At 37.3% G+C, this 27,217-nt stretch overlaps 3 protein-coding genes across 3 annotated transcripts; 2 read left to right on the forward strand and 1 right to left on the reverse strand.

Moving 5' to 3' along the window:
• Positions 1-2,231: 2,231 nt before the first annotated feature.
• Positions 2,232-16,292, reverse strand: LOC131633788 (suppressor of mec-8 and unc-52 protein homolog 2-like). Its single transcript, XM_058904474.1, has 11 exons — positions 16,061-16,292; positions 15,829-15,966; positions 15,626-15,675; positions 13,221-13,332; positions 13,060-13,108; positions 12,844-12,933; positions 5,078-5,146; positions 4,867-4,990; positions 4,143-4,501; positions 2,980-3,363; positions 2,232-2,776 (listed from the first exon to the last, which is right to left on the reverse strand). Exons 1-11 carry the CDS (start codon positions 16,105-16,107, stop codon positions 2,501-2,503), a joined length of 1,698 nt encoding a protein of 565 aa, XP_058760457.1. The 5' UTR covers positions 16,108-16,292; the 3' UTR covers positions 2,232-2,500.
• A 6,781-nt stretch (positions 16,293-23,073) lies between these two features.
• LOC131633778 (uncharacterized) lies at positions 23,074-24,660 on the forward strand. The gene has a single exon (XM_058904464.1). The coding sequence runs from the start codon at positions 23,074-23,076 to the stop codon at positions 24,658-24,660; it is 1,587 nt and encodes a 528-aa protein (XP_058760447.1).
• Positions 24,661-24,696: 36 nt separating this feature from the next.
• Positions 24,697-25,317, forward strand: LOC131633779 (uncharacterized). Its single transcript, XM_058904465.1, has one exon. The coding sequence runs from the start codon at positions 24,697-24,699 to the stop codon at positions 25,315-25,317; it is 621 nt and encodes a 206-aa protein (XP_058760448.1).
• The last annotated feature ends 1,900 nt before the right edge of the window (positions 25,318-27,217 follow it).

Raw genomic sequence — 27,217 nt, forward strand, 5'->3', positions numbered from 1 at the left:
GCAATCACACCAACCTTTATGTAGTTATACCCATTAGTATCCCATTGGTCGCCCCTCATTATGGTTCATTGTCTCCTCGTCAGTGAAGCTGTAATTTTGATGGTCAAATCTTATGACCAGATGTGTATTAGATTTGATAGTTACCTCCTTCATAAATTTCATGCAATTTTTACTGAACAATTTCCTCGATTCTAACAGTGAACTCCACTTTGAACCTCCGGTATAGAACAATGCTCCCAACCTATAATAGGTTTCTCTCACCAACGCAGTTATGGGTAGGTTTCTAGTGCCTTTAAACACGAATTTATTTGATTCTACAAGGTTTGTTGTCATGTGGCTACATCGTCGACCCTCGTCAAATGCCCTTGTCAACTTATCCACGGATTGTTATCCACCCACCTTAATGCCTCCGCATTTGAGAATCTTATTTTCTTGTGGTAGTGTCTGAATGATGGTTGGTTTAAAGCATACCCTATATCCACCACTTTTTTTCAAAAAAATTTGTCTTTGATTTCCCGCATGAAGTTTTGTACAATGTGCCTTATGCAGTAGACATATGCATACTAAAAAGTGTGAAGCAAGTACCTTAAGATACATTTATTGTCCCCCTCATCACATGCCTAACTTGAATTTGAATGAAGATGAGTCATCCTCAAATCTCTTGTACAACCCACCGTCTATGTAGTTAGAGGGTGGGTTAAAAGTGTGAAGCAAGTACCGCACAAAAGTCGACTGCGTATGAGCTATTAAAAAGTTTTACATGGAAAACTTTGTTAATTATACTGTAGATCGCACAGATGCGGGAAGGTATATGGTTCTTTGTCGTGATTAGCTTTGCATGTTTCGGCTAGCAGCGTCTTCCAAGAAGAGAAGTGATACTTGGTAGATAAGTTCTATGTGTACACCTCACAATTGCACTACCACTAATATTCTACAGGATCATCGTAAAGTAAGCTCTCAATTAATATGCCAAGATATTTGCCTCTTGTAGGCAAGGACCCGTTAGTGAAGGTGAGTATAATAATCTCCTATATCGTTACACAATTCAATTACACTGCTCCCAACATATATTCACCACTTGTTAGCCGTGACCTTAATTAGCATATTAGTTGTTATGTATGTTAACCGAAGTTGGAGTATTAACAGTGACCTTACTCGGTTAGTACTTAGTATATTAGTTGGTATGTTTATCGTTAACCGGAGTTGGATTATTAGCAGTGACCTTACTCGGTTAGTATATTAGTTGTTATATTAACCGAAGTCGGACTCTGGTCTAGCGTAGTCAAGATTGACTGCTACGATAAGAGAAAGATTGTTTTCATCACTGGCATGGTTAAGATTGAGCTTTTTGAAGTGATCTTGTAAAAAAATGTGTTGGGACTATTTGGGGTCTGTATTATTATTTTCATGTTTTTATTTATATATGAAATTACCATTTTTCTTTTAAGGTAGGATCTTGCACGTCGTGCTAACGATCTGAATTTTACAATCTTTCTCAAACCGGTCAATCCTACTTGCTTGACTACATTGTTCCGGTCTTTTAACTCCTTCAACTCCTTTAACATTTTGCTCAAACCAGTGGAACCACCTAATAGCAGTGGCCCTATTGATCTTTAACTAGATTGAAATTCCATTTTTTGGTATAGCATCTATTTTGCGATATTGTGTGTTCTATCAAAACTGCCTGAAAATTATCAGTCTCATGAGAGGCAATCCATAATTAGCGAAGAGGATGACATGAGTAATTTTCCATTCTTATTTGTGAATGTCTGTTATGAAAGCTTCTTTATACTCCTTGAACACGACGACATGAAACTGCTAGCGGCAGGTGATTAGAGCTCATAGTGTTAGATAGATTAGTTCATTTTGTTGAGTTTATTAGAGTTGGTTAATGAGTTGTTAGCTTGGTTGTTAGAGCAGTTGGATATTTTTGCTCTATATGTTGTGAAGGTGATGCATTTTGGGATTTTTTCAATTACTATATACAAGAGTTTATCTCCTTTCTTCTTCCTTAAGCTTATAGATTTTTCTTCTTTTGCATCAATGGATGACATCTTTAAGATGGTATCAGAGCTTTTCTAAGCTCTGTTGCGCATCAATCTATTGCATCAATTTATCTTCATTAAAATCTCTAATTTTTTGAGCAATTCATGTTTTAATTCTTGGATAATTGATTTAGGAACAAGTGATCACATTTGTTATACTATATCAGTTTTATATTGTGAGTTAGAATGGTTTAATATAATCATCCTTTGGGGAAAATTTTACAAATTGCTTTTTATATCAAGAATCACCGTCCTCAACAAATTTAACACAATAAATATGTAGATTTACTAGTCTTCATTTTATGAACATGACAAAAAAGCATGAACAAGGTTTCTACTTTCTACAGATGGGAAAAAAGTAGAAAAAAAAAATCAATAAATCACCATCATAAGACATAAATTGAAAATCTTCATCTCATTCTATAAATATTACAGTACAGTCTAGTGAACAGGACTCATACTCGAAGCTTCTTTCCAGGGGTGGGCTCATCTTCATATTGGCCAGCCTCATCATTCCCTTCCTTATCCATCTTCTTTCTTGAAAGTATTTTGTTGATCTTGTGCAAATCGTTGTTGAGTTTCTGGTCCTTGTTTTGCTTACGTGTTTTCCGGCCATCTTGCATCTTCACACCAAACTGAAATGCAGCTTTTGGCATTGCTTCCTTCTGCTCATTGTAAGTCGCCCATTCCTCTTCAGTTTCAAAGTCCCATCTATGAAGACGGCCCTTTGCCTGTCCAGACACAGTACATTTCAATATTGGATCTTTCAACATATTGTTTGGTTATAAGCAAGCTTACCAAAATTATTTATTTTCTCAAATAGTTATTTCGAGATAAATACAAGTATCAATGTATAAAGGTCATTATGCATTTTTTTAAAAATTTATATATAAATTAGTTTGCTGAAAAAATGACAAGATATATTGCTACTAACCCTTCCTCCCATATCCATTTTGGACAAATCAGCTTCTTCGTCACTGTCCACTACCTCGCGGTTATATTCTTGATACCCAGGATAACATTCAGAGTAACTCTCCGAGATGAAGTTAGGATCTTTCTCACGAGCATCTTGCTCCCTCAGTTGCTGAAGTCTCTGGTCATCTCGTTTAAACACTGATCCTAAACCTCGGTCCTTTTCTTCTTGAGTCATAAAGCGTGGATCTTGTGGAGCATTTAAATCTGCTTGGACATCATAAGCCTGCATATTTTGCTGAAGATATTGATCAGGGTAAGCCAGTTGTTCAGCATACTGGTACTCCTGCCATTCCCCTTGGTAGCCACCAACCATGGCTTGTGTTTGCATTACATCATATCCATTCTAAGACCAGACAATGAAATGAAAAAAGATAGGGACTTAGTAAACCATCAAACATAACTCAAGTAGAATAAATCTTATGAAAGAGAAAAGCATAAATAGTATAACTAATTTCTGAATAGTTCATGACTTCATATAAAATTTGGCTTATTTAACTATAGTCCCTACAACCATGCCATCATTACCAAAACCATGCCATCAAGATGGTTAGTTTCACAATTCACAATAGGTGTGAGACTAACATATGTAGAAGATATAGGGGTACCAAACCCAATACCCAGTCAAGACTTACACTACATTAGATGAAATAGTAGCAGAAGAGAATGCTGATGTTTATGAAGGGACCTGTGCTAAGATAGTAAGTAATCTAATGAAGGTAGGGATGATATGATAACATGAGCGAAGTTCACAACAGTGACATGTTACTGAAAGAGAAATGTAGGACTGGACAGTGGATTTGAAAATGTGGGAGGTAGTCACAGGAAAACAGGTTTTAAAAAGAAAGGAAAAAACATGAGTGATGACAATGTCTATAAAACTTAAGTGTGACATTATGTTCTCATCATGAAAAGTAAAATCTCATGATAATGTGAGAGTAGGTGCTGAACATGATGACAATGAAGAAAATGGGAATTAAGGGTATCCAATATCCATACTAAAATATTTGTTCCATCAGCATAGAGGACGTGTATGTTATATTCGTAAAAGGAGTAGGGAAACTTTTCCAATAATGTTGCAAAATAAACCAGAAATCCAAATCAAAATACACTGCATCAACTTACCGTTTCTTGCCACCCTTGATCCATCATAGAAGGTGGGACAGGACCATAAGCAGGTTCAGTGAAATATTGAGGTCTTTCTTTGTTTCTAGGAGATTCTTCCATGTCCTCAGAGACAGGACTCGGGGGAGCAGGTATTTCATAGTTAACACCTTCACCAACAAAAATGTCATCATCTTCTTCTCTAGCAACAGCTGCAACAGCTGGACCTTGATTCTCCCTTGAAATAATAGGATTTTTCTTCAAGGGGGGTGGAGGTGGAAGGATAGATTCTCTTGCTGTTTGATTCTTTATCTCCACACCTTCAACCTTTGCCAGCTTATCCTCTTTGTCATATCCATTACCGGCATCCAAAAATTTCCCTGGGTAATAAGAGAGTAAGGGGAATTTATTAACTATTAATTCTTTTTTTTTTAAGTAAAGTGTATATAAGATAGGACATAATGAATGTTATCATTCATTATTTCACTCTTATTTCTTTAACATTGAAAAGAAACAAGGGAGATAGGTGTTTCACATCATTGATCTATGCCACTCAAACTAATCAAAAGCTTTTCACCCCACATAAAAAAATGGTCATCACAAACCATTGTAATCTTCTACAAAAACCAACAATAATGCACCTAACAGAAACATACTTTTGAGTAAAACTATGAGTTCAATATTAACATGCATGCATCTAGAAGATAATAACCATAATTCCCAAATAATCTTCCTAGAACAATACCTTTAGTATCTTTTTCCTTTTTCTTCTTCTTTAGGACCTTCCCAGAAGAACCAAGACGGAGGTATGACATGATTTTAGCAATGCGATCTAGAACAGATCCATCAACATTAACTGTAACCATTTCCTATCCCAAATAAAAGCAAAGTATATCAGTAAAATGCAAGTATAGACAAGTTGCGTAACACAAAAGAGTAAATTCATGATTACAAACCTCGGGCACTGGACAATCAGCTTTACTACGGTGCAAGGTTGTAGGAATATCATGATGGTATCCACCCTCCTACCAGATTAAACATAAGTTAAGTCAGATAATTGATTTCAGAGAATTTAAAAAGAAAAAAAAAAAAAAGTAGAAAGTTTATAAAAAGACTGGATCCACCAGTCTACAAACACGAGTTTTTACCCTGAAACTCGCAAATGATCTTTCTTGTCATTACTTTGAGTATTATAATGTTAAAGTATCACTGAGATGGCAATGCATAGGGTACTGTAATACTCATCCCCATACCCCCATCAGAGTTGTTAATCCCGGATAGCGGAGCGGAGCGGCCAACCTCCGGGAATGGGAATAGTGGGAATAGCGGCATCCCGGATAGCGGGATAAATTTTTGTATACTAATAATTATATAATAATCTATAAACCACTCATAAAATATTTATAAAATATAATGTGAAACAAAGAATAATGCTTAATTAAGATTCAAAACATAAAGATTCAAATTAAATTTAATTTTAATAAATAAGTTAAATATTTAATAAATAGACTCAAAAAATATACAATTTGTTTATATATTTTCTTAAGATAATAGATAGATACAAAATTAGTTATAAAAAATAGGAAATAGTATAAGATATGATTTTTTTGAATAAATATATAATAAGATTGATACTTAGTTAGTACACTACCACTACCCGTCAAAAACATATACAGTATGTTAACCTAATTATCTCTAACTCCACGGCGGCACAGATCTCACTTATTCAACCAATCAACCCTAATTCACTTCTTCTTCAGCCTCTCTCTCGCTTTGCGTCTCTCTCTCATTCTCAGTCTATGAATCATATCTTGGGAAACCCTAATTCACTTCTTCTTCAACCTCTCTCTCTCACTCACTCTCACTCTCTCTACGAATCAGATTTTACTTCTTCTTCAACCTCTCTCTTGCACAGGGGTGTTTTGTTAATTTTGCCCAGAAAATTGTAAAAAAAGAACCGGAGCCGCTCCGCCCGGGAATTTTCCACGACTCGGGACCCGGTATAGCGGCTGAAGCGGCCGCTTTCTCATCTCCTGCTCCGCACCCTTCATATCGCGCGGCAGGGTGCTGCTCCGCTACGGAGCGCCGGGATAGCGGCCGGAGCGGCCGGGATTAATAACTCTGACCCCCATTAGAAAAATATATGTACCTGCTGAATACCTAAGTGCTAGTACTCATACCCATTACTTGCATTTTAACTATAAGAATAAATCAACAAATAACCCACTAAAAACAAAATCCATAAGTGACAAACTATCATTAGAACTCGAATAAAACACCATTCAAAAATCTTCAAAGAAGTGGTTAAGTGGTATTGGTTGGGACAATGAATAGTACTCTGAAGGAGGTCTAGAAATTAACCAATAACAGTAAGTCTGTAAAAAAGACCATTCAAATATCATCAAATTGAAATCAAAACATTTTACTTAAAACATCCAAACCAACAAATATCCAAAATATTCCAATAATAGCAGATACTCATAAGGTCTTTTCTTGATCTATTATTATAGATCCCTATAGAGTCTTGTACAAATTTCAATGTTTATGCAAATGGTTTGTTCCTTGGTTTGACTCAATCCACATGGATTTTTCAACTAGATTTTTTGTTGTTTGGGCTACGGAACAATATTACTTGAGAAGACGAACAAATGAAGAGGCAGAATCGGGAAGATAAAAACCAGTGTGTTTGGACTAGGTTCGGGACGTGTGGAACAGCTAAATCATGTAAAATAATTGAGATTATGAGTGCATCTTAGTGAATCTGATTTATAACTTACAACTATTTAGCTATTTTAGCAGTGTGTTCATATTAGAGTATTCAGTAGCATAGCATTGTAAAAGCAAGCCAGTCAGTTTAGACTGACACCTGGCAATTGTAATCAGGGCTACCTGCTACAGCAGGTCACAGCTTGACTCTATATAAAGCAAGCTGTGCATCTTTTGTAACTAACTTTACAGATCTACAACAAAGAGTTGTAACTGAAATACAAAAGTTCATCTATCTTTTCTCTTTCTAATATGGTATCAGTTTAGCTTCTCGATCCATGGCCTCACCGTCAGGATCACCGTCTTCCGCTCAAGTTACACCGTCTTCTACTCCGCCGCCGGCGGCGGTGGTGGATGAATCTCGTCGTCTTCAGTTCGCACTGAAGATCGCTTACAAACTTGATGAAAAGAACTTTCATCTATGGCGCCAACAAGTGGAGCCGTACATCAACGCGCACAATCTCACCGATCTCGTCGTCTGTCCTCGTATTCCGTCAAAGTTTCTCTCCGACGATGATCGTCGCTCCGGTTCCGTCAATCCGGCGTATGCGTCGTGGCTTCAGAAGGATCAGTTGCTGTTATCGTGGCTTCAATCAACGTTATCGAGCGACATCATGTCCAGAGTTCTCGGTTGCACTCATTCTCATCAACTTTGGGATCGCTTGTTCAATTACTTTCAGAAGCAAACTCGCGCGCGTGCACGCCAACTCCGTGTGGAACTACGTGCTGCGATGCTCGATTCACAGTCTATTTCTGATTATCTGTTGAAGATTCGCACGATCGTTGATGCCCTAGCCTCGATTGGAGATCCTGTTCCAGTTACGCATCACATTGACGTCATTCTTGAAGGATTACCAAGTGAGTATGCCTCTGTTGTTTCTGTTGTAGAAAGTAAGTTTGGAGATATGGATTTGGATGAAGTTGAGATCCTGCTTATTGCTCATGAGTTACGATTGAACAAGTTCAAGAAGCACACTACTCCAGACATTGCCTCTCTGAACCTCACTCATGCTCCTACTCAAACTTCATCACCTTCACCTGATGTGTCCAAGCCTGACATTCCTTCTGCTGCTCCTGCTACACCTTCGCCTGAACCTGACTATGCTTCCTTCAGAGGAGGAAGGTCTAATAGAGGTGGTAGAGGTGGCAGAGGTAGAGGTGGCAGAATCTCTGGTGTTCAGTGTCAGCTTTGCACTAAAGTTGGACATTCTGCCTTGAATTGTTGGCACAGGTTCAACCAACAGTTTCAGCCTCAAGGTGCATATGCCAACACTCCTTATACTTCAGCTCCATGGTCCACTCCTCAGGTTGCCTATGCTCAAAGTCCTGCTAATGTGTGGATAAGACCTACTGCTACTGCTCAAGCCAGGCCAACTGCTTATGCATACACTCCTAGCACTTTTGTTGTCAATGCTGCACCTGTCCAAGCTGCTGCCACCTGGTATCCTGACTCAGGTGCCTCATTCCATGTCACAAATGATGCTGCCAATATTCAGCAACAAGCTCCTTGTGAGGGACATGACCAAATCTTTGTAGGAAATGGTCAAGGTCTGCCAATTTCCTCCACTGGTTCTAGTACCTTTTTCTCTACTTGTCAACCTCACACATCTCTTTCTCTCAATCATCTTTTACATGTGCCTTCAATTACTAAAAACTTAATCAGTGTTAGCCAATTCTGCAAAGATAATCATGTTTATTTTCTCTTTACTGCTGACTCTTGCCTTGTCAAATCTCAGGTGTCCAATGATGTTCTTCTAGTTGGCAAAGTTGGCTCAGATGGCTTATATGAATTTCCTCATCTTGCTGTTTCCAAGTCTGCTAAGTCTTTAGTCAGTTCTAATAATGTTGTACCTAGCATTAATGCTACTGCTGTATCTTCTTCTTTGTCCAATATATGGCACCTAAGATTAGGCCATCCCAATGTCAATACTCTTAAACTTGTATTGCAGAATTGTAATATTCCTATTCATAATAAAATGCATGATTTCTTTTGTACTGCTTGTTGTGTTGGCAAAGCTCACAAACTACATTCTCCTCTTTCTCATACTGTCTATAAGTCTCCTCTTGAACTGTTATATTGTGATCTTTGGGGTCCTTCACCCCAATCTTCCACTCAAGGGTTCAAATACTATATCTCATTTGTAGATGCCTTTTCCAAGTTTACTTGGCTCTATCTGCTTAAGACCAAAGCTGAAGCCCTTAGTGTCTTTAAACAGTTTAAGGCACTTGTTGAATTGCAGCTTGGCTTCCCCATCAAGGCTATTCAGTCTGATTGGGGTGGAGAATTCAGACCTTTCTCCAAATTTCTTGCTGAACTTGGTATACAACACAGAATTATTTGCCCTCATACACACCATCAAAATGGAGTGGTGGAGAGGAAGCATAGACATATTGTTGACTTGGGTCTAACTCTGCTGAGTCATGCATCTCTGCCTATTTCTTACTGGGACTTTGCCTTCTGTACTGCTGTTTATCTCATTAACAGACTTCCATCTGCATCTGTTAAGTTTCAGGTACCTTACACACTATTATTCAAGTCCTCTCCTGATTACAAGTTTCTGAAGGTGTTTGGTTGTGCCTGCTTTCCTCTTCTCAGACCATACAATGCCCACAAGCTGGAGTTCAGGTCTCATGAGTGCCTTTTCTTGGGGTATTCAGCTTCACACAAAGGGTATAAATGCTTGTCTCCCACTGGAAAGTTATACATATCCAAGGATGTCCTGTTTAATGAGTCCAGGTTTCCTTTTCTGGAACTCTTCCCTAACCCTCCCACCACCTCTACATCATCTACACCTAAATCTTCCTCTATTTCATCTCTGCACCATCTGCTGCCTCCTAGTGCAGCCTCTCCCTTACCTATGCCTAATCCCATTACAGCTGTACCCTTCTCTTCCTCAAAATCCTCTAATTCTTCTTCCACAGATACATCCACTCCCTCACCTCCTCCTACAAATAACCTCTCACCCTCTAATGACCTGTCCAATTCTCTACCCTCTACATCCCCTACTGCTACTTCAGCATCCTCTCCTTCTATGTCTACAGGTGCTGATTCTTCTTCTTCTATCCCTCTCAATGCTGTCCCTGTTGTGCAGAAGCCAAATAATCATCATCAGATGATTACTAGAGCCAAATCAGGCTTTGTTCAACCAAGGCTTCAACCTTCTCTGTTGCTCACACAGTCTGAGCCCAAAACAGTTAAACAGGCCCTTGCTGATGACAAGTGGAGGTGTGCAATGCAGGCTGAATATGATGCCTTATGCAAAAACAAGACCTGGTCCCTGGTACCTCTACCTCCCAACAGACAACCTATTGGGTGTAAATGGGTGTTCAGGATCAAGGAGAATCCTGATGGGACAGTTAACAGGTATAAGGCACGACTTGTGGCCAAGGGGTTTCACCAGAAACAGGGGTTTGATTACAATGAAACATTCTCCCCTGTGGTCAAACCCATCACCATTAGACTCATTCTCACTGTGGCTTTATCAAGGCATTGGTCCATTCAGCAATTGGATGTCAACAATGCGTTTCTGAATGGTCTTCTTACTGAAGAGGTTTACATGGAACAGCCCTCTGGGTTTGTTCAGTCTGACTCTTCTCTAGTTTGCAAGCTGCACAAGGCCCTCTATGGTCTCAAACAGGCCCCTAGACAATGGTTTGAGAGATTGCAACAAGCCTTGCTTCAGCTTCACTTCAAACCTAGCAAGTGTGACCCTTCTCTCTTTGTCTTTAAGTCTCACAAGGATACCATTTATCTCTTGGTATATGTTGATGATATTATCATCACTGGCAGCAACTCACATTTGCTTCAAGATGTCATCACCAAGCTCAATTCCTCCTTCTCTCTCAAACATCTTGGTGCCTTGGATTATTTTCTGGGCATAGAGGTCAAACATGCTTCTAATGGCTCCATGCTCCTCACACAGGCCAAATACATCAGGGACTTGCTCCACAAAACCAAAATGACTGATTGCAGTCCTGTCAACTCTCATATGCAAACCTCTTGCAAGCTCACTAAGGCTGGTTCTTCTGCTCTTCAGGATCCCTTCATGTACAGGTCTGTTGTAGGGGCCCTCCAATATGCCACCATTACCAGACCTGACATAGCCTATTCTGTCAACAAAGTTTGCCAGTTTATGGCTCACCCACTTGAGGCTCATTGGGTTGCAGTGAAAAGAATCCTCAGATATCTCAAGGGTACTCTCAACTTTGGTTTACAACTGTCTTCTCTACCTTCCACTCAGCTGCCCTCCATTAGAGTCTTTTGTGATGCAGATTGGGCTTCAGATCCAGATGATAGAAGGAGCACCTCAGGTGCTGCTATTTACTTTGGCAATAATTTGATCTCATGGTGGTCCAAGAAACAGCTAGTGGTTGCTAGATCCAGCACTGAAGCTGAGTACAGGAGCCTTGCCCAAGCTACTGCTGATTTACTATGGCTGCAAACCTTGTTCACTGAGCTTGGTATCTCCACTCTACAACCTGTTGTCTTGTGTGATAATCAGTCAGCTGTTCTACTGGCTCACAATCCTATCATGCACACTCGTACCAAACACATGGAAATTGACCTTTTCTTTGTCAGGGAGAAGGTGCTGGCCAAGAAGATCTCTGTTGCTCACATTCCAGGAGTAGATCAAATTGCAGATGTCCTTACAAAACCTCTCTCCTCTCCTAAATTTCTGGAATTTAGACACAAACTCAGGGTTGCTAGCTCCCCATGAGTTTGTGGGGGGGGGGGGGGGGGGGGGGGGGGGGGGGGGGGGGGTATTAGAGTATTCAGTAGCATAGCATTGTAAAAGCAAGCCAGTCAGTTTAGACTGACACCTGGCAATTGTAATCAGGGCTACCTGCTACAGCAGGTCACAGCTTGACTCTATATAAAGCAAGCTGTGCATCTTTTGTAACTAACTTTACAGATCTACAACAAAGAGTTGTAACTGAAATACAAAAGTTCATCTATCTTTTCTCTTTCTAATAGTTCAGAATTGAGATTATAACCACATGTCTATGAACACAGCAAAATAAAGGCACAAAATGAGGTACAAGAAAATGGCTATGCCATCAGATTTAGGTACGGAGAGATAAGCAAAAATATTTTATTGATATGATATCAACTACACATTAAAAAAAAAAATAGAACTATTTGATATTTTATTGAATAATTTCAATTGATCATATAATAAGTTTTGAATTTATATGAAACTGTGTGTTTGACCGTTAACAAAATATGATGATAGTCGATGGTTGGATTGGTGAAATTCATTGCTTTAATGGATTATCAAGCGGAGTAACTCAACTCAGAATTTCTTCAAGAGTAAATCTAGGTAAAGTTACTCCACTTAATAACTCACTATAGACATTAAATCTTACGAATCCAACCATCAAAGTAAGAATTCTTATTGAATAATTAAACTCCAAAAAATTCATAACAATTTCATACTTCATCAAATAATTAGATGTGCTCATATTCTTACTCATAATGCAGGGTTTCACCCTACATACCCTACTCATCATGGATATCTTTTGTTGGTACCTAACAGGTCCAATATCCATTGCAATGTATTATGCACATCCCAATCAAAATAGAGACAGATGAAATATGTACTACAACTAGCCGCTAGTTAAAATATCAAGTCGTATGATCATAGGATGGCTTTTTAAATTAAGTCACATGACTTGATGGTTCAATCTTGAGCCTTCTTTGTCCATACAAATATAGTCAAGATTCACTCTCATTTCTCAAATAATTATAAGATTAGGTTTCTACACACAAACAGGAGCATTTGAGGATACCTGTAAATTGCACATGGCCAAATGTTTCGTATCTTGGAGCACAAGTATACACACACATACAGCTGCCAGACTGACTATACAAGCTAATTCTATGATACTACAAGAGTAAGCAATCATATGTTCCAGTAAAATACCAGAGCTTTGTCAGCAAAATGGAAACACTCACCATATTATAAATGAATGTCATTCGACCGGGAAGGAACATCTCATTCGTCTTGCTAATGGTCTGAGGCTTGACAATCCACTGATAAACTGACTGAAACAAAGATTAAACGAATCACTACCAACGGGTGACCATAATTCTCAAGCTTGGAGCTTCAATCTCAACTTAAATTGTAAAATAATTCTCCAGTTCCTATTCTATACAAATTTACAAAAGAACCTTAGCAGTTGCTGTGCGAATTGACACTTGCTGGTCTTCCTTGGGTACTCTGTCAGAAAAATACAAACATAGCAATTTTTACTTGAAAAACTTTAAAGGACAATAGAATGCTTTAATCAACAGCAGTACAACCACATAGCTACAACTAATGGCTCAGTCACCTAGGTTTCCCGTCCCCGTCATCCCCAGCATCTGGCTTCTTAATCTCACTCCTTACTTTGTTTAGTAAAGCATAATCCAAACCTTTAACCAAATGCGTATGCTCCACATCACCTGAACAATATAATTAAAGCAAACAAGATAAGTTATTAACATAAGAGATTCAGTTAGGACTTAAATTTTTAGTTACATAAAAAATATTTACATGTATTGACTCCACAGTCATGGAGGTGATAACTAAGGGTGTGCATGGTTGGTTATTTTCAAAAACCAAACCATAACCATTTTAAAATCATTTAAATGGTTTGGATTTATAACTTTAACCACATTTTAATCAAAACTGGTTATATAACCGGTTATAAATTTGGTTATGATTATATAACCGGTTTTTTTAAAAAATCCAGTTTTACAAATTATTTTTTTTGAAATTATTTTTTTCAAAAAAAAAAATTTATTTTGACAATTAAAATATTTGGATTTGGATAATAACCGGATTATAACAGAATCCAAAATAATTTAACCGGTTAATAACCATTTAATTATATCCGGATTATATGAATGGATAACCAAACTATTAATAACTAAACCGGTTAATAACCATTCAATTATATCCGGATATTTAAAACTGGTTTAGATTTAGTTATGGATTTGGACATCACAACCGGATATTTTGCACACCCCTAGTGATAACAGAGACAAAGACAAACACTCTATCATAAAGCAAGCATGTCAAAATGTAATAAAAAACATAAGAACATAAACCTGAATAAGAAAAAATTATTAGAACATTTAGCATAGGGAATTCTAAACTCCAAGTTAACTTATTCACGCAATATTAGGATCTACGATATCTGGAAATTAGAGATCACATCACAACGGTTTAGGTTTACCATTATGCCTATGTGCATTACAAAGCTAGTCTTAATCCCTCTCCTAAAAATAAGGAGGGCGGTGTTAGACAATTAACAAACATAAAACTTTGTTGAGACTTTACGGAACATATCTGTGATGATTTACAAAGAGGTACAGAATTGCTAGTTTCAAGGTGAAAATTGGGGAATGTATTTTTGTAAGTATCATGGTTTAGGTATATTGGGTCTAATTCACAAAATAACGAAGAAATAGAAGCAGCCAATCACAAGATCCAACCAGAGTAGAAGAAATGGAAGAACGCTTAGGGGTAACATTCTGATAGAAAAGTACCACTCAGAACTTAGGGGATAATTTTATCGCACAACTACAAGATTGGCAATATTGTATGAGACTGAATGTTGGGTAGTAAAGATCCTATGAAAAAGGAAGCTTAGGAGTGCACAAATAAAAATGTTACAACGGATAAAGTGGTCACACAAAGCAAGATAAGAGTAGGAATAAAAACAATAGAGGAAAAGTAGGGGTAGCTCCCATTGTATAAAAGATGGTAGAGACCCTGTAAGATGGCTTGGGGATTTGTGGATGACAAGAGAAATTAGAAAATAGTCCGGTAACTAGAGATAAAAGGGGACTATAGACAAAATCATTAAGAGAGCATTGCAGTTAAACAATCTATTATATATGATTTGCGATAAAGAATTACAACTTTGCTTGATACATGTAGTGAATCACATCTAATGAGAAAAGATTCCAATTTTTGTTGTTGAACTATAGTCATGTTGAATGCACCAAAGTAATAAACCCTCCCAAAAACAAATCTTTATAACAATTAATAATTTTTATGCACTTGCAGAAGAGACCTAAACCTTCAATAGTTAGCCAAAAGGGGGGAAAAACTAACATTTAGATAGTGTGTCAATTGTGGATCAAAGACAAAGATCGGTTGGTTCCAATGACGGTTAGTTCCAATTTCACTGCATGCAGTGCAATAGCGCTGCTACTGCTGCGATTTGACAAGTGACAACACCTTGTACTAAATTGGGTATCACATAATACTATAATGCCGCTATAGTGGGTATTGAGAACAATATAACAACAACAACCAAGTCTTATCCCACTAAGTGGAGTCGGCTACACGGATCAACTTTCGCCATAATGTTCTATCCAGGATCATGGTTCTATCCAAATCGTTAATCTCAAGATCTTTCTTAATAACTTATCTTATAATCTTTCTACGTCTTCCTCTTTCTCTAGTTGTTTGACTTCTCTCCTTACCACATTCTGGTCTTCTCTCTACATGCTCAAACCACTTATGTCTATTTTTCCCCATCTTTTCTACTATAGACGCTACCCAACACTCTCTAATATTTTCATTTCTAATCCTATCAGGTCTAATCTTACCACTCATCCAACACAACATCCACGACACTATAGTGTCGCTATTTGACAACACTGCTTTTAGATTAAATATTTCTTTGCAAACCAAGACCGCCATTGTTCAATGTAGAACAAAAAATAAAGGTAAAATACGAACCTCCAAGGTACTTGCTCTTCTCAATAGATAATTTATGCGCATCAGATGACCTACAAAACATTATAACCATTAGAAAAGACTAACCACTGATACTGGGTATGCTGCAACAACAACAACAACAACAAAAAAAAAAAACTGTTTTTTTGTGCTGCATGTTTGATTAAAAAAATATGAAACGAGAAATATCATGGTGAAAACCTTACGTAATATCAACAGTGCCAGGAGGAGCAACAGCATGAAACCCAAGTTCAGTTTGTTCATAATCAGGATTTTGATCTTCTCTACGTTCTTTAGCTCGATCTCTGTATTTTGGCAATTCTGGTTCTTCCGGTTTCTCTTCCCTGTACAAATTCCACTATCATACAAAATTTCACCCACGCATTTTACTATCTGCACCTCCCCCTCCATGAAAAACTGAGATTCCAGAAAACTTACTTGCGGCGAACTGGTTTGTCTTTGTGGTTTTTCTTCGATGCAGTCATGTTGGAAACTCGGGTTGTGAATGAAGTTTGAAGTTAGTAATGGCGGAACGTGAGATTGAATTTTTCAATTGAGATTGTTTCTGGTTTAGGGTTTTGCGAGGGAACGAGGAGAGAAGAAAGGTTGGGAGCCACGTTGGTCACTGCCTCACTGGTGAATGAAAGGGGGGATTGAAGTTACGGAAATACCCTTCACATGCCACACCAAAAAAAAAAGAAGAAGAAGCAAAATCACCTTTTTGATACATTATCTTTCTTCACCTAGGTTTTTAATATGCTCTAACTAAAAAATTATAATGTTAGTTTTTTATATCAAAGCCAATAACTTGTATGCTATTGTTTTTTTAATTGAAGTTTATTTGCAGGATCGGCTATAAAATTTTAAAATTTAGTATTAAGTTTGAAAAAAAATTGTGTTTGAATTTGGTATTGAGATGGGGTAAAAACGAAAGAAATGCAGATAAACGAAATAAAGCAAAGCAATTTGACAAAGTAAAATGAGCATTTAAAAATAAATATTGAAACATAAATTGTTTTGAATTAAAAGTTGAATGCATGCGTACATTTTAGAAGTTACATGTTTCTCTCTGAATGCGGATATTTTGAGTTTTTCTTACAATGTTACGAATGTGATCCTTAAAATAGAAAATGACATCTGCTTATATAGACAAACAAAAAAATAACCGCTACTTCTGGGTAACCAATCACAACCTGACATGTAACTACCCCATGCAAATTGCTCTTGACCACTTTCCCACGTTTTCTACGACTACTTGCCACGCCTTTTTCCATTATCTCACTTGCAAATCCAGTCATTGGAAGATTTATTGAGGACTTGTATGTTGGAACAAGGAGGTGCTTAGGACAACCACTTGCCATTAATTGAATTTACCTATAATAATAGTTTCCATTCTAGTATTGGGATGGCGCCATATGAAGCATTATATGGCCGAAGGTGTAGAACTCCATTGTGCTGGTATGAGTCATGCGAGGGCGCAATTCTCAGACCTGAAATTGTGCAAGAGACGACTAAGAAGATTAAGATAATTCAGGAAAGGATGGGAGCTTCTCAGAGCCGTCAGAAGAGTTATCATGATATGAGGAGGAAAACACTTGAATTTCAAGTGGGAGACTGTGTGTTCTTGAGAGTTACTCCGAAGACGGGTGTTGGTAGAGCTTTGAAGTCCAGAAAGCTCACACCGTGTTTTATTGGTCCATACCAGATTCTTGAGAAGATAGGTAAAGTAGCCTATCAGATTGCTTTGTCGTCATCGCTTGCTAACCTTCATGATGTGTTTTGTGTGTCTTAGTTGAGGAAGTACATTGCGGATCCTTCTCATGTGATCTAGGTGGATAATGTACAGGTGAGAGATAACCTGACTATTGAGGCATCACCCGTATAGATAGAGGATCGAGAAGTGAAGCAGTTGTGCGATAAAGAGATAGCCTTGGTGAAGGTAGTGTGGGGAGGGCCATCTGGTGAGAGCATGACTTGGGAACGCGAGGATCAGATGAAAGAGTCTTATCCATTTCTGTTTTTGTCATGTAATTTTCGAGGACGAAAATTATTTTAAGTGAGGGAGAGTTGTAACACCCCAAAAATCTAAATTGATTATTTAATTAGTTATTTGATTAATTTAGCATGAATAGATGAAGTATTTAATTTTATTACCTTTTAGTGGTTTATGCGATGACTTGATGATTCCGATGAATTACATGATGTTCTTGTGTGTTTGGGATTAATTAGAGTATATTTAATTAAATTATGGAGTTTTGTGATGATGCGTGATTTTTATGATTTTAGTGAAGAATTGTGATTTATGTGATGTTTAGAGGTGTTTTCAGAATTATGGGACAGTTTAGAATAATTATAATTATTAAGTTAGAATTATTTAATTAGAGAAAATAGAAAATATTGGAGTTGGATGTAGTAAGGGATATTGGTCTTTAGCTAAGAAAAAATGAGGGTGGATTTGGAAAACCATAATAAGGATCCCTTTAAATAGAGAAGTTACGGTTTTAAGGAAACATTTTTTGTGCCATACGTAGACATTGAAGAGTAACTAAAAGAAGGGTGTGAGGCAAAACTAGGGCTTTGAGGAACACAAAGAAGAACCGGAATCAAGCGATCAATCTAAGGTAACGGGTGTGAAAACATTGTTATTATAATTGATTTAAGCGGTAGACCATTGTAGAATATTTGGCATTTGATTTTGGTTTGATTGGGAGTTTCAATTTGATGAACTGGTGATGATTTTTAAGATAACTGTCTGATGATCGGTAATGGTTTTGTTAATTAAACTAAGGGTCAAATTGAACCTGTATTGATCAATTAATTGATTATAGGAAAAGTTATGGGGATCGTGTTTAGAAAATACAAAAAAAAACTAGAAATCGAATTGGAGTAACAAGTGCGACGAACGCCCCCACTAAGTGGCAGGGGGCCACTTTTCATAGAGGCAAGTGCCACTTGCATGGAGGCAGACGTCACTCTCCTAAGTGACAGACACCACTTCCTCCCGTTTTGCCACGGTACACTTAATTTTTAGCGGTCTCATAACTTTTGAACCGTAACTCGGTTTTAGGTGTGGTTTGAAGCATTGGAAAGGTCTCACAATGATCTACACTCTAGTAAAATAATATGAATCATAGGATGTGTTCACCTAGTGACAGTGTCATGATTAAATGACAAGATTTTATGTTGAATCAATCGTATGTGTGTCTTACTGTATAAAATGTTATGTTTATGTTTTGAGCTGATCTGTTTGATATTTGTTATAATAAAATGATGTTGTTTTGACTATGATGTATGTGTATGAAGCATGTAAAGATGACATGACTATTACGATAAATGATGATGCGTTTGACTAAATGCAGTCGTCTTTTATGTGTTGTTGCACATCATGCATTCATAACATTGATTAGGACGAATAGTCCTGTGATGTATTGCAGGATAATGATCCAATGATGTTGTAGGACTTTACGGTCCAGTGATGGCCTTAATCCCATAGTATGGATTAAGTGCAATTTGTGACGTACTCCGGTTCCAAGCAGGAATCGATCATATGGTGGGGATCTTTGGAGAATAACGATGACTAAGTCATTAGTGATGTTTTTGGTTCCACATGCATTGAGTCTAATAAGGTTGCATTTCATTATTTGTGGCATTTCATAATGGTTGCTTTAAGTGATGAGTTTGGTTAATTCTTGAATTATGACGTTGTGGTATGAAAACTTGTGGTTGTTGTTATACGGTATAAGAAGTACATAGTGTTATATGTTGTTGTCGTTTATTTGTTGTAACTACTGTATCTATTTCTTATGTCTTTTATAATGATTATGATTTACTCACCCTTTTTGCTTGAATGTTACCTCTACGTGGGTAACGCGCAGGTAATCAAGATTAGTGCGAGAAGTTTAGAGGATAGTGTGTTTATTTGCTTTCGATAGAATAAAGGGAGTCTTGCTCTGATACGTAACATCGGGGTTGGGATCGTTTGACGTTGCGAACATTTTATGTTATGTTATTTTAGAGTTTTATGTATTAATTGTGAATTGTTTATTCTGTTTCAGTTTATGATGTTTTGATGGTTGAACTACCATTTTTCGGTAGATGGAATTAATTGGAGATTTGAAACATATATATATATATATATATATATATATATATATATATATATATATATATATATATATATATATATATATATATATATATATATATATATATATATATGCTAAAAAGTTTTGAAGTGAATTAAATTAGTAGTATTAAAAATGCTATCATGTTATAATTATGTTGCAACCCGTGTTACGGAGCAGGATTATTGATTATATCATGTTTTATGAATATGTAACATCCTTGGGATTGTTTTACGTTTATTTGATTTATTTAAATTATTCGTGAAAAATCGTGGGGTTTTAGAAGGGTGTTACAGTCAACATCCATCTTACATTTGTAATCGCACATAAACTCATAAAGTATTCTTTTTAACCTTGGTTCATCGTCATTCAGGTCGTCTCCCTTATAGATGTATGTTTCACAACTCTTAGCAAAATGATTTTAACACCAATTGGAAAACTTATTCACATATTTTGGCTTGTCAGTAGAGCTTTCAGCTTTTTACTTATTGCTCACACGGGTCTTGAAGGAATCATTGGATATGATGACCTATGATCTATCTCTATGACTCTCCAAGTTATGTTCCATATCCCCCTCATTTGTAAATGTCTCTTACGTGATCTTACAACTTGTCTTGTGCGAGGCGCAATTAAGGGGCACGACAAAAAGGAATTTATTTTTGAAGTTCTTAAATTAATACATGTATCCTTCAAATAATTTACTACCTTAATTCCATGAGCATTTTATGTAAGTAATTTTAACTACTATTTCTTCTACGTTATTCCAAATTGCATTCATTCCTGCTCCTATATAAACCTTATAAGTTTGTTGTTGTGAGTATGCATTGTTTCTCTTTTGATATTGTAAAAAATAATATAAAATCTTCATACAAAGTAATAATGATAATAAAAATAAAAATATTAGAAATTAGTAATCTCGTTATTAATGTTAAAATAAGATTCCTAAATACTTGTCGTATTAATTTTTTTGGGAAATAAAAGGACTTGAGCCTAGAGAAAACAAAGGGAAAATACCCTTTTTCATCTTTTAACTTTGGCTCGGGGTCCATTCTGGTCCCTTAATTTTGAAAAAGTTCAAATCAATCCTTTAAGTCTTAAAAATGGAGCACGTTGGTCCCTTTCGTCGTGCAAACGGCCGTTAGAATCTGCATACGTGGCAGATGACATGGCTCCTCTCTTTCATTCTCCCTTGTTTATTTAACCTAAACGTCTTCCCTTGTGTTATTTATATACATTCAGAATTTGATTTAGGGTTAACATGAATAGATTTTCCAAAATTTAAGATTAGGGTTCATCCTTCTTCCTCCACGAAATCAAGTTTCAATTCATCCTCCATGAAACAAATAAGTGAAGAAAGTATGAAGTCCAATTCTTTCACGAGCTCGAATCTTCCATGGAAACTAAGTTGTCACTATGGAGATACAACTATTCTTCGTAGGTCTTCAACGGCGAAGAGCTATGGAAAATATTTTTGGGGTTGTTCTCATTTTAAGGTATGTTTGTGATTTGTACAAGCTTTTTATCTCCATTGTTACTGTTTGAGTGATCCTTTATAAAATGCATGGAACAAGGCAACCTGGGTGTGGGTTTTTTGAATGGTTTATCGAGGATGTTCAAGATGACAAAGGGCAAATTATAATGTCCAGATTGAAGAAGTTATCAAAAAAATGGATGATGCAACAATGGAGATTGAAAAAGTAAAACTGACAAATGATGAATTAAGGAAGGAGATAAACAAGATTTTGAAGTTGAAAAAATTATGGATGTTGTTTGTTATTTTAGGTGCAGCATTTGTGATTTTGTTCCTGATGAATTGAAATGCTTAAGTTGCATTGTAATTGGATCCTATTGTAATGTCTAAGTTCTGATTAACTTATAATGAAATTGGAATTTTTGCTACCTTCAGCTGTTCAATTAAACGAGTTCAAGTTTATCAAAACAATTGTTAAATTGGTGAAACTCTTAATTTCAGTTTAATTGTTGTAACATTTCACCACCTAATTTCAGTTCAATTGTTGTAACATTTCACCACCTAATTTCAATTCAATTGTTGTAACATTGCAAAACACATAAACTTGTAAAGATATTTCTTCAAATGCTAAGAATGAGGGTTTTGTTCACAAATGTTAAAAATATAACATTTAAATGCCACGTAAGACATCAACCATGCCACATATGCACTTAATCTGAACCCTCACTAACGAAGACGGACAGGAGGAGAAACGTGCTCCGTTTTTAAGACTTAAAGGATTGATTTGAACTTTTTAAAAATTAAGGGATCAAAATGGACCCCGAGCCAAAGTTAAAGGACGAAAAAGAATATTTTTCCAAAAATAAACTACAAATAAATCAATTAAGGAGTCAAAACTTCAACACTATTGACTAACAAAAGTGAACTAAACGACCACGAGCCTCCTAATTCATCAAATTGAACTCTCTTTCTCTTTTCATGGTTGTCAAAGCATGAACGCATCTATCTTGATTCACAAACACATTACACACCTTAATTTTCCAATCCATTATAATAAGTTTACTATCTTTTTTAATTAACCTCAATTTCATAATCTATAACTATATATATAAAGAGGATAGATCTTTTTGGGCTGACCTATATTTCTTCCAAAATTACCTTTAACTATTTATTAATTGTTTATTTTCTATAATTTATTATCTCTTAAGAACTAAAAATAATATACACATGTTAACAAAGAGAAGTTAAAACTAGACTGGTTCATAGAAAAAGAAACCAACTACATATTTCTTTCTCTCACTTTGATTTGTTTCCTAACCACCCACTAACTTTTTATAACTTCATATCCTCTAACTCTATTTTTTATTTCAAACTAACTTACATCTCACAAAATTTTAGATTCACTTTTTTTACCATTTTCATTTAATTTGTATTTTCTCATTCCTATACCTCAAGTGTGTAGCTCCATTATATTTGGTTAGTTTACTATAACAATTTTTTATACTCTTAAATTTTATCTATTCTCAATTTCTATTTACTACTACAGAAAACAGTTTTTGAAGTAACAATGAAGACATACCGTTTCACTTCAATTTTTATATTGTTGGTCAAAGAGTAACAAAGAATAACAACAAATTTGAAGTAACAATATCATAACAACAATTTTTTTTGAAGGAACCATACTGAGAGAATGAGTAATCCTCTGCTAGGGTTTACGCATGCAGATCTGAGAGCTGACGACGAAGAAGATCCGAGAGACCGAAGTACAAGGAAAGTCAAAGGGAAAGAACCAGAGATTGGACCAGTGCTTTTTCAGGCAGGCGAATTTTCAAGGGAACACATTCAAGGAGCGGCTGATGGGATCACAGGCGAAGTCGACTCAATCTCCCTTTCACGAAGATGTTGAAATCCAAGATTCTGATGTGATTGGAGAAATGAGGATTGAAGAACATACCATTGGAGATTATGATTGCCCAGATATTATCTTATCGGAGAAAGAAGAAGAAAGAATTGCTGAGCCTTGGAGGAAAGGAGTGGTGGTCAAGATGCTAGGGAAACGGATTGGCTTCAAAGCTTTTGAGAATCGTTTGAATCAATTATGGGCGAAACAGGGATCCATTAGCATTGTGGATCTGGGCAATGATTTTTTCACTGTTTCATTTGTCAACAATGAGGACCATTGCAGGGCATTATTGGAAGGACCTTGGATGATTTATGACCATTATCTCTCTGTTAGGGAGTGGAAACCTAACTTCTGCCCATCAAGTGACGCAATCGAACAAATTGCAGTGTGGGTCAGAATCTCAGGACTCCCTCTTGAATATTATGATGCAAGAGTCTTGGCCTTCATAGGTAACGGAATAGGTTCAACGGTGAAAGTGGATCGTAATAAGCTGAAAATCGAGAGAGGTAAATATGCTAGGCTATGTGTGCAAGTTGATCTTACAAAACCACTTCTAGCAATGTTTTCAATCAAAGGGAGGCATTACAAAATCGAATACGAAGGACTTCACCTGCTCTGTTTGCGATGCGGGCGTTTTGGTCATGGCAAGGATGAATGTGGGATAGCAACGCTCTTACAAGGCGAAATGGTCAACGTTCTGTCAAGAGGTGACAGAGAGGAGTCCAGTAAGGCAAATATGAGTAAGGAAGAGGGGCCGTGGGTGGTGGTCCAGAAAATGCGACGAGCAAGGAAAACAAAGCTACAAGACGACAGAGACTCAGGCAGAAACACCATGGTGGCGCCTATCGGAAACTTACCGGCGACTCTAAATGGCATTAAAGGAGGAGAGGGATCCACGGGATCTAGATTTAATGTCCTTAATGGCAATGCTCCAACTATGGAAATTTTAGATGATCTAAATAAGGAAGATGAAATTAGAGAGGAAACAGAGATTAATGAAGGAAGAAAAAACGACACTCTAGCGGGAAATTCAAAGGAGAGATTGTCAATGGGGCCACGCAATAAAAACAAAGAGAAAAAAGCGAGATCTACAAGAGTGGTCATACAGGCAACACGTGGCATCACAAAGGAAGGCAAAAGAGGAGGAATTTTTGGTAAAAACAATAATGCATATGAAAAACTCATCGAGAACGAAGGAGTTGCAGAAGTAGTAGCAGGCTTAACCCTAGAAGACCACCCAAGAACTAAGGGTTCCCTTCAATCCAATGGGCCTTTTAATGGGCCTTTTCAAATTATGAAGCCTACTGGGCCCGAGAAACAACTTAAACAGAAACCTCCAGAAGAGATACGTGATTTTCTCTCACCGAGTCATGAGGTGATCTCCCCAAAGGAACCACCTGACACGAACGTGGCTGAAAGGGAAGATAGCGTTGGCGTCGAAAATGAAGAAGAGGGGTGCTCTGAGAAAGAGAGCTCTGATATGGAGGTGGTGGAAGAAACGCCAGCACCAGAGGTTAGTGGCGACGGTTTCACCCTCTAATCTGTTTTTATGGTTAGTCAGCATATTCATAAGATCATGATGTGGAACTGTAGAGGTGCTGCGAGCAGAGAATTTAGGAGAGTCTGTTATAATTTCTTGAAACAGATTAATCCTAGCATTGTGGTGATAATGGAGACCCGTATGAACCCTCTTAATTTGGCCAACACTTTCAGAAGTATGGGTTTTGATAAATTAATGGGAACGGACGTTCAGGGATTTGCGGGAGGTATTGCATTGGCGTGGAAATCTGACATCGTAAAAGTGGAAATTCTGAGAAAGCATTTCCAATTTCTCCATCTGCAAATCAAGCTGAATACTGGGGAGGAATTCCTTTTCACCCCAGTTTACGCTAGCCCTAATAGAAGCATCAGGGATGTTTTATGGGAAGAGCTGACTCAGATTTCGTTTCAATTGAACCAAAGTTGGTTAGTTGGTGGGGATTTCAACGACATCCTTAATAGCACAGAGAAGAAAGGGGGAGCACCTGTTGCCCAGCGCAAGTGTGATATATTTAAAAACAGAATTGAAACTTGTAATCTTTTTGATTTGGGAGCTGTGGGGCATCGTTTCACTTGGAAAGGACCTATTTTCCATGGGAGAGGTAGAATATACGAGAGATTAGACCGTGCCTTTGCCAATGCTGCTTGGAGGATCTAGTTTCCTCAGGGTTTCGTCAAAGTCTTACCTCGGGTGAACTTTTCAGATCATCACCCGATTGTTCTTCAACTTCAGGATCCATCCATGTCTAAGAAGAATTGGAGGTTCCGATTTGAGAGTGCTTGGACGCTAGAGGAGCAGTATCAGGAGTTTGTAGGAAGAGTGTGGAACATTAATAAGCAAATTCATGACAAACTTCAGAATTTCAGAGATAATGTTAAAAGCTGGAGTAATGTGTCGTCAAGAAATCTGGAATTAAAAAAACAGCACCTAATGGGCCGTATCAATGGGATTCAACAGACTTTATACGAAAGTGGAGGTAATGAAGATCTCCAATTTTTAGAACTAAACTTGCAAAAGGAGATAGCAAAAGTCTTGCATCAAGAAGAGCTTATTTGGTTCCAACGGTCGAGAGCAAAATGGCTGATGGACGGGGATAGGAATACTCGATACTACCACCTAAAGGCTACTCAAAGGAGAAGACAAAATCAGATTTCTATGATTAAAGACGATTCTGGCAGTTGGGTTGAAGATGAGAAACAAGTTGGAGATCTTTTCAAAACCTTCTACCATAATCTTTTCACATCAGACACGGAGGTGAAGCTGTGGAAAGATACCCTTCATATCTATCCTAAAATTACGACTGACTTAGCCAATAAATTAGAGGCTAATGTGAGCGTGGAGGAAATCCGAAAAGCTACTTTTGATATGGCCCCTTGGAAAGCTCCTGGTCCGGATGGCTTCCCGGCAGGTTTCTACCAGAAATCTTGGGTGTGTGTGGCGGACAGTTTTTGTCATTATATATCTGACCTGTGGAATAATCCTGAGCAAATAAAAGAGGTTAATCAAACAGACATATGCTTAATCCCCAAAGTTGATAATCCGAGTCAGGTTCAACAATTCCGTCCCATATCTCTTTGCAATTCCATCTACAAATGTCTGAGCAAAGTTATTGTTAACAGGTTGAAAGACTGTATTGATGAGCTGGTTGGTCCGTTCCAAGCTGGTTTCATACCGGGACGGAATATTCACGAAAATATTGTCCTTGTTCAAGAATTAATGCACAGCATGAATAGGAAGAAAGGGAAGGCTGGAAGTTTTGTTATTAAAGTGGACCTTAAAAAGGCCTATGATAACTTGAGCTGGCAGTTCATCCACAAGGTTTTATTGGAAGTTGGGTTCCCGCAACCGTTAATTCATATAATTATGCAAGCTATATCCTCCGTTTCCATGAGTATCAACTGGAAGGGACAACAAACCCAGTATTTCAATTCAGAAAAAGGAATCCGACAAGGAGATCCTATGTCCCCTTACATCTTTGTTCTGTGTATGGACAAACTCTCCCACTTGATTCTGGACGCAGTTAATGACGGCAGTTGGATAGGGATCAAGGCTGGAAGGAAGTGCCCGTCTATCTCTCACCTTATGTTCGCAGATGACTTGCTCCTCTTTGGAAAAGCGTCTGAGAACCAAATGCTTTGTGTTAAAGATGTTTTGGAGTCCTTTTGTAACATTTCAGGGCAGAGAATTAACAGCGACAAGACGAGGATTTTGTTTTCTGATAATACTCCAGGGAGACTGCGTCGTGAGCTCATTCGTCTTTCTGGTTTCAAGGAAACAAAAGAGTTGGGTAAATACCTTGGGATGCCTATTACAGGGAGGAGCCCAAAAATGAAGGACTTTCGTCACATCATCGAAGGAATTAATTTAAAACTAACAAGCTGGAAAGCGAATTTACTTTCTTTTGCAGGTCGAACGACATTAGCGAAGTCAGTATTGGAAGCTATGCCAACATACTCAATGATGACATGTGTTCTACCAAAGGAGTGCATTAAAGAAATACACAAGATTCAGAGGAATTTTATTTGGGGCGATAGAGATGAGAATAAGCATATACATG

This window comes from Vicia villosa, unplaced genomic scaffold (genome assembly GCF_029867415.1).
Source record: "Vicia villosa cultivar HV-30 ecotype Madison, WI unplaced genomic scaffold, Vvil1.0 ctg.001177F_1_1, whole genome shotgun sequence".
Lineage (NCBI taxonomy): Eukaryota > Viridiplantae > Streptophyta > Magnoliopsida > Fabales > Fabaceae > Vicia > Vicia villosa.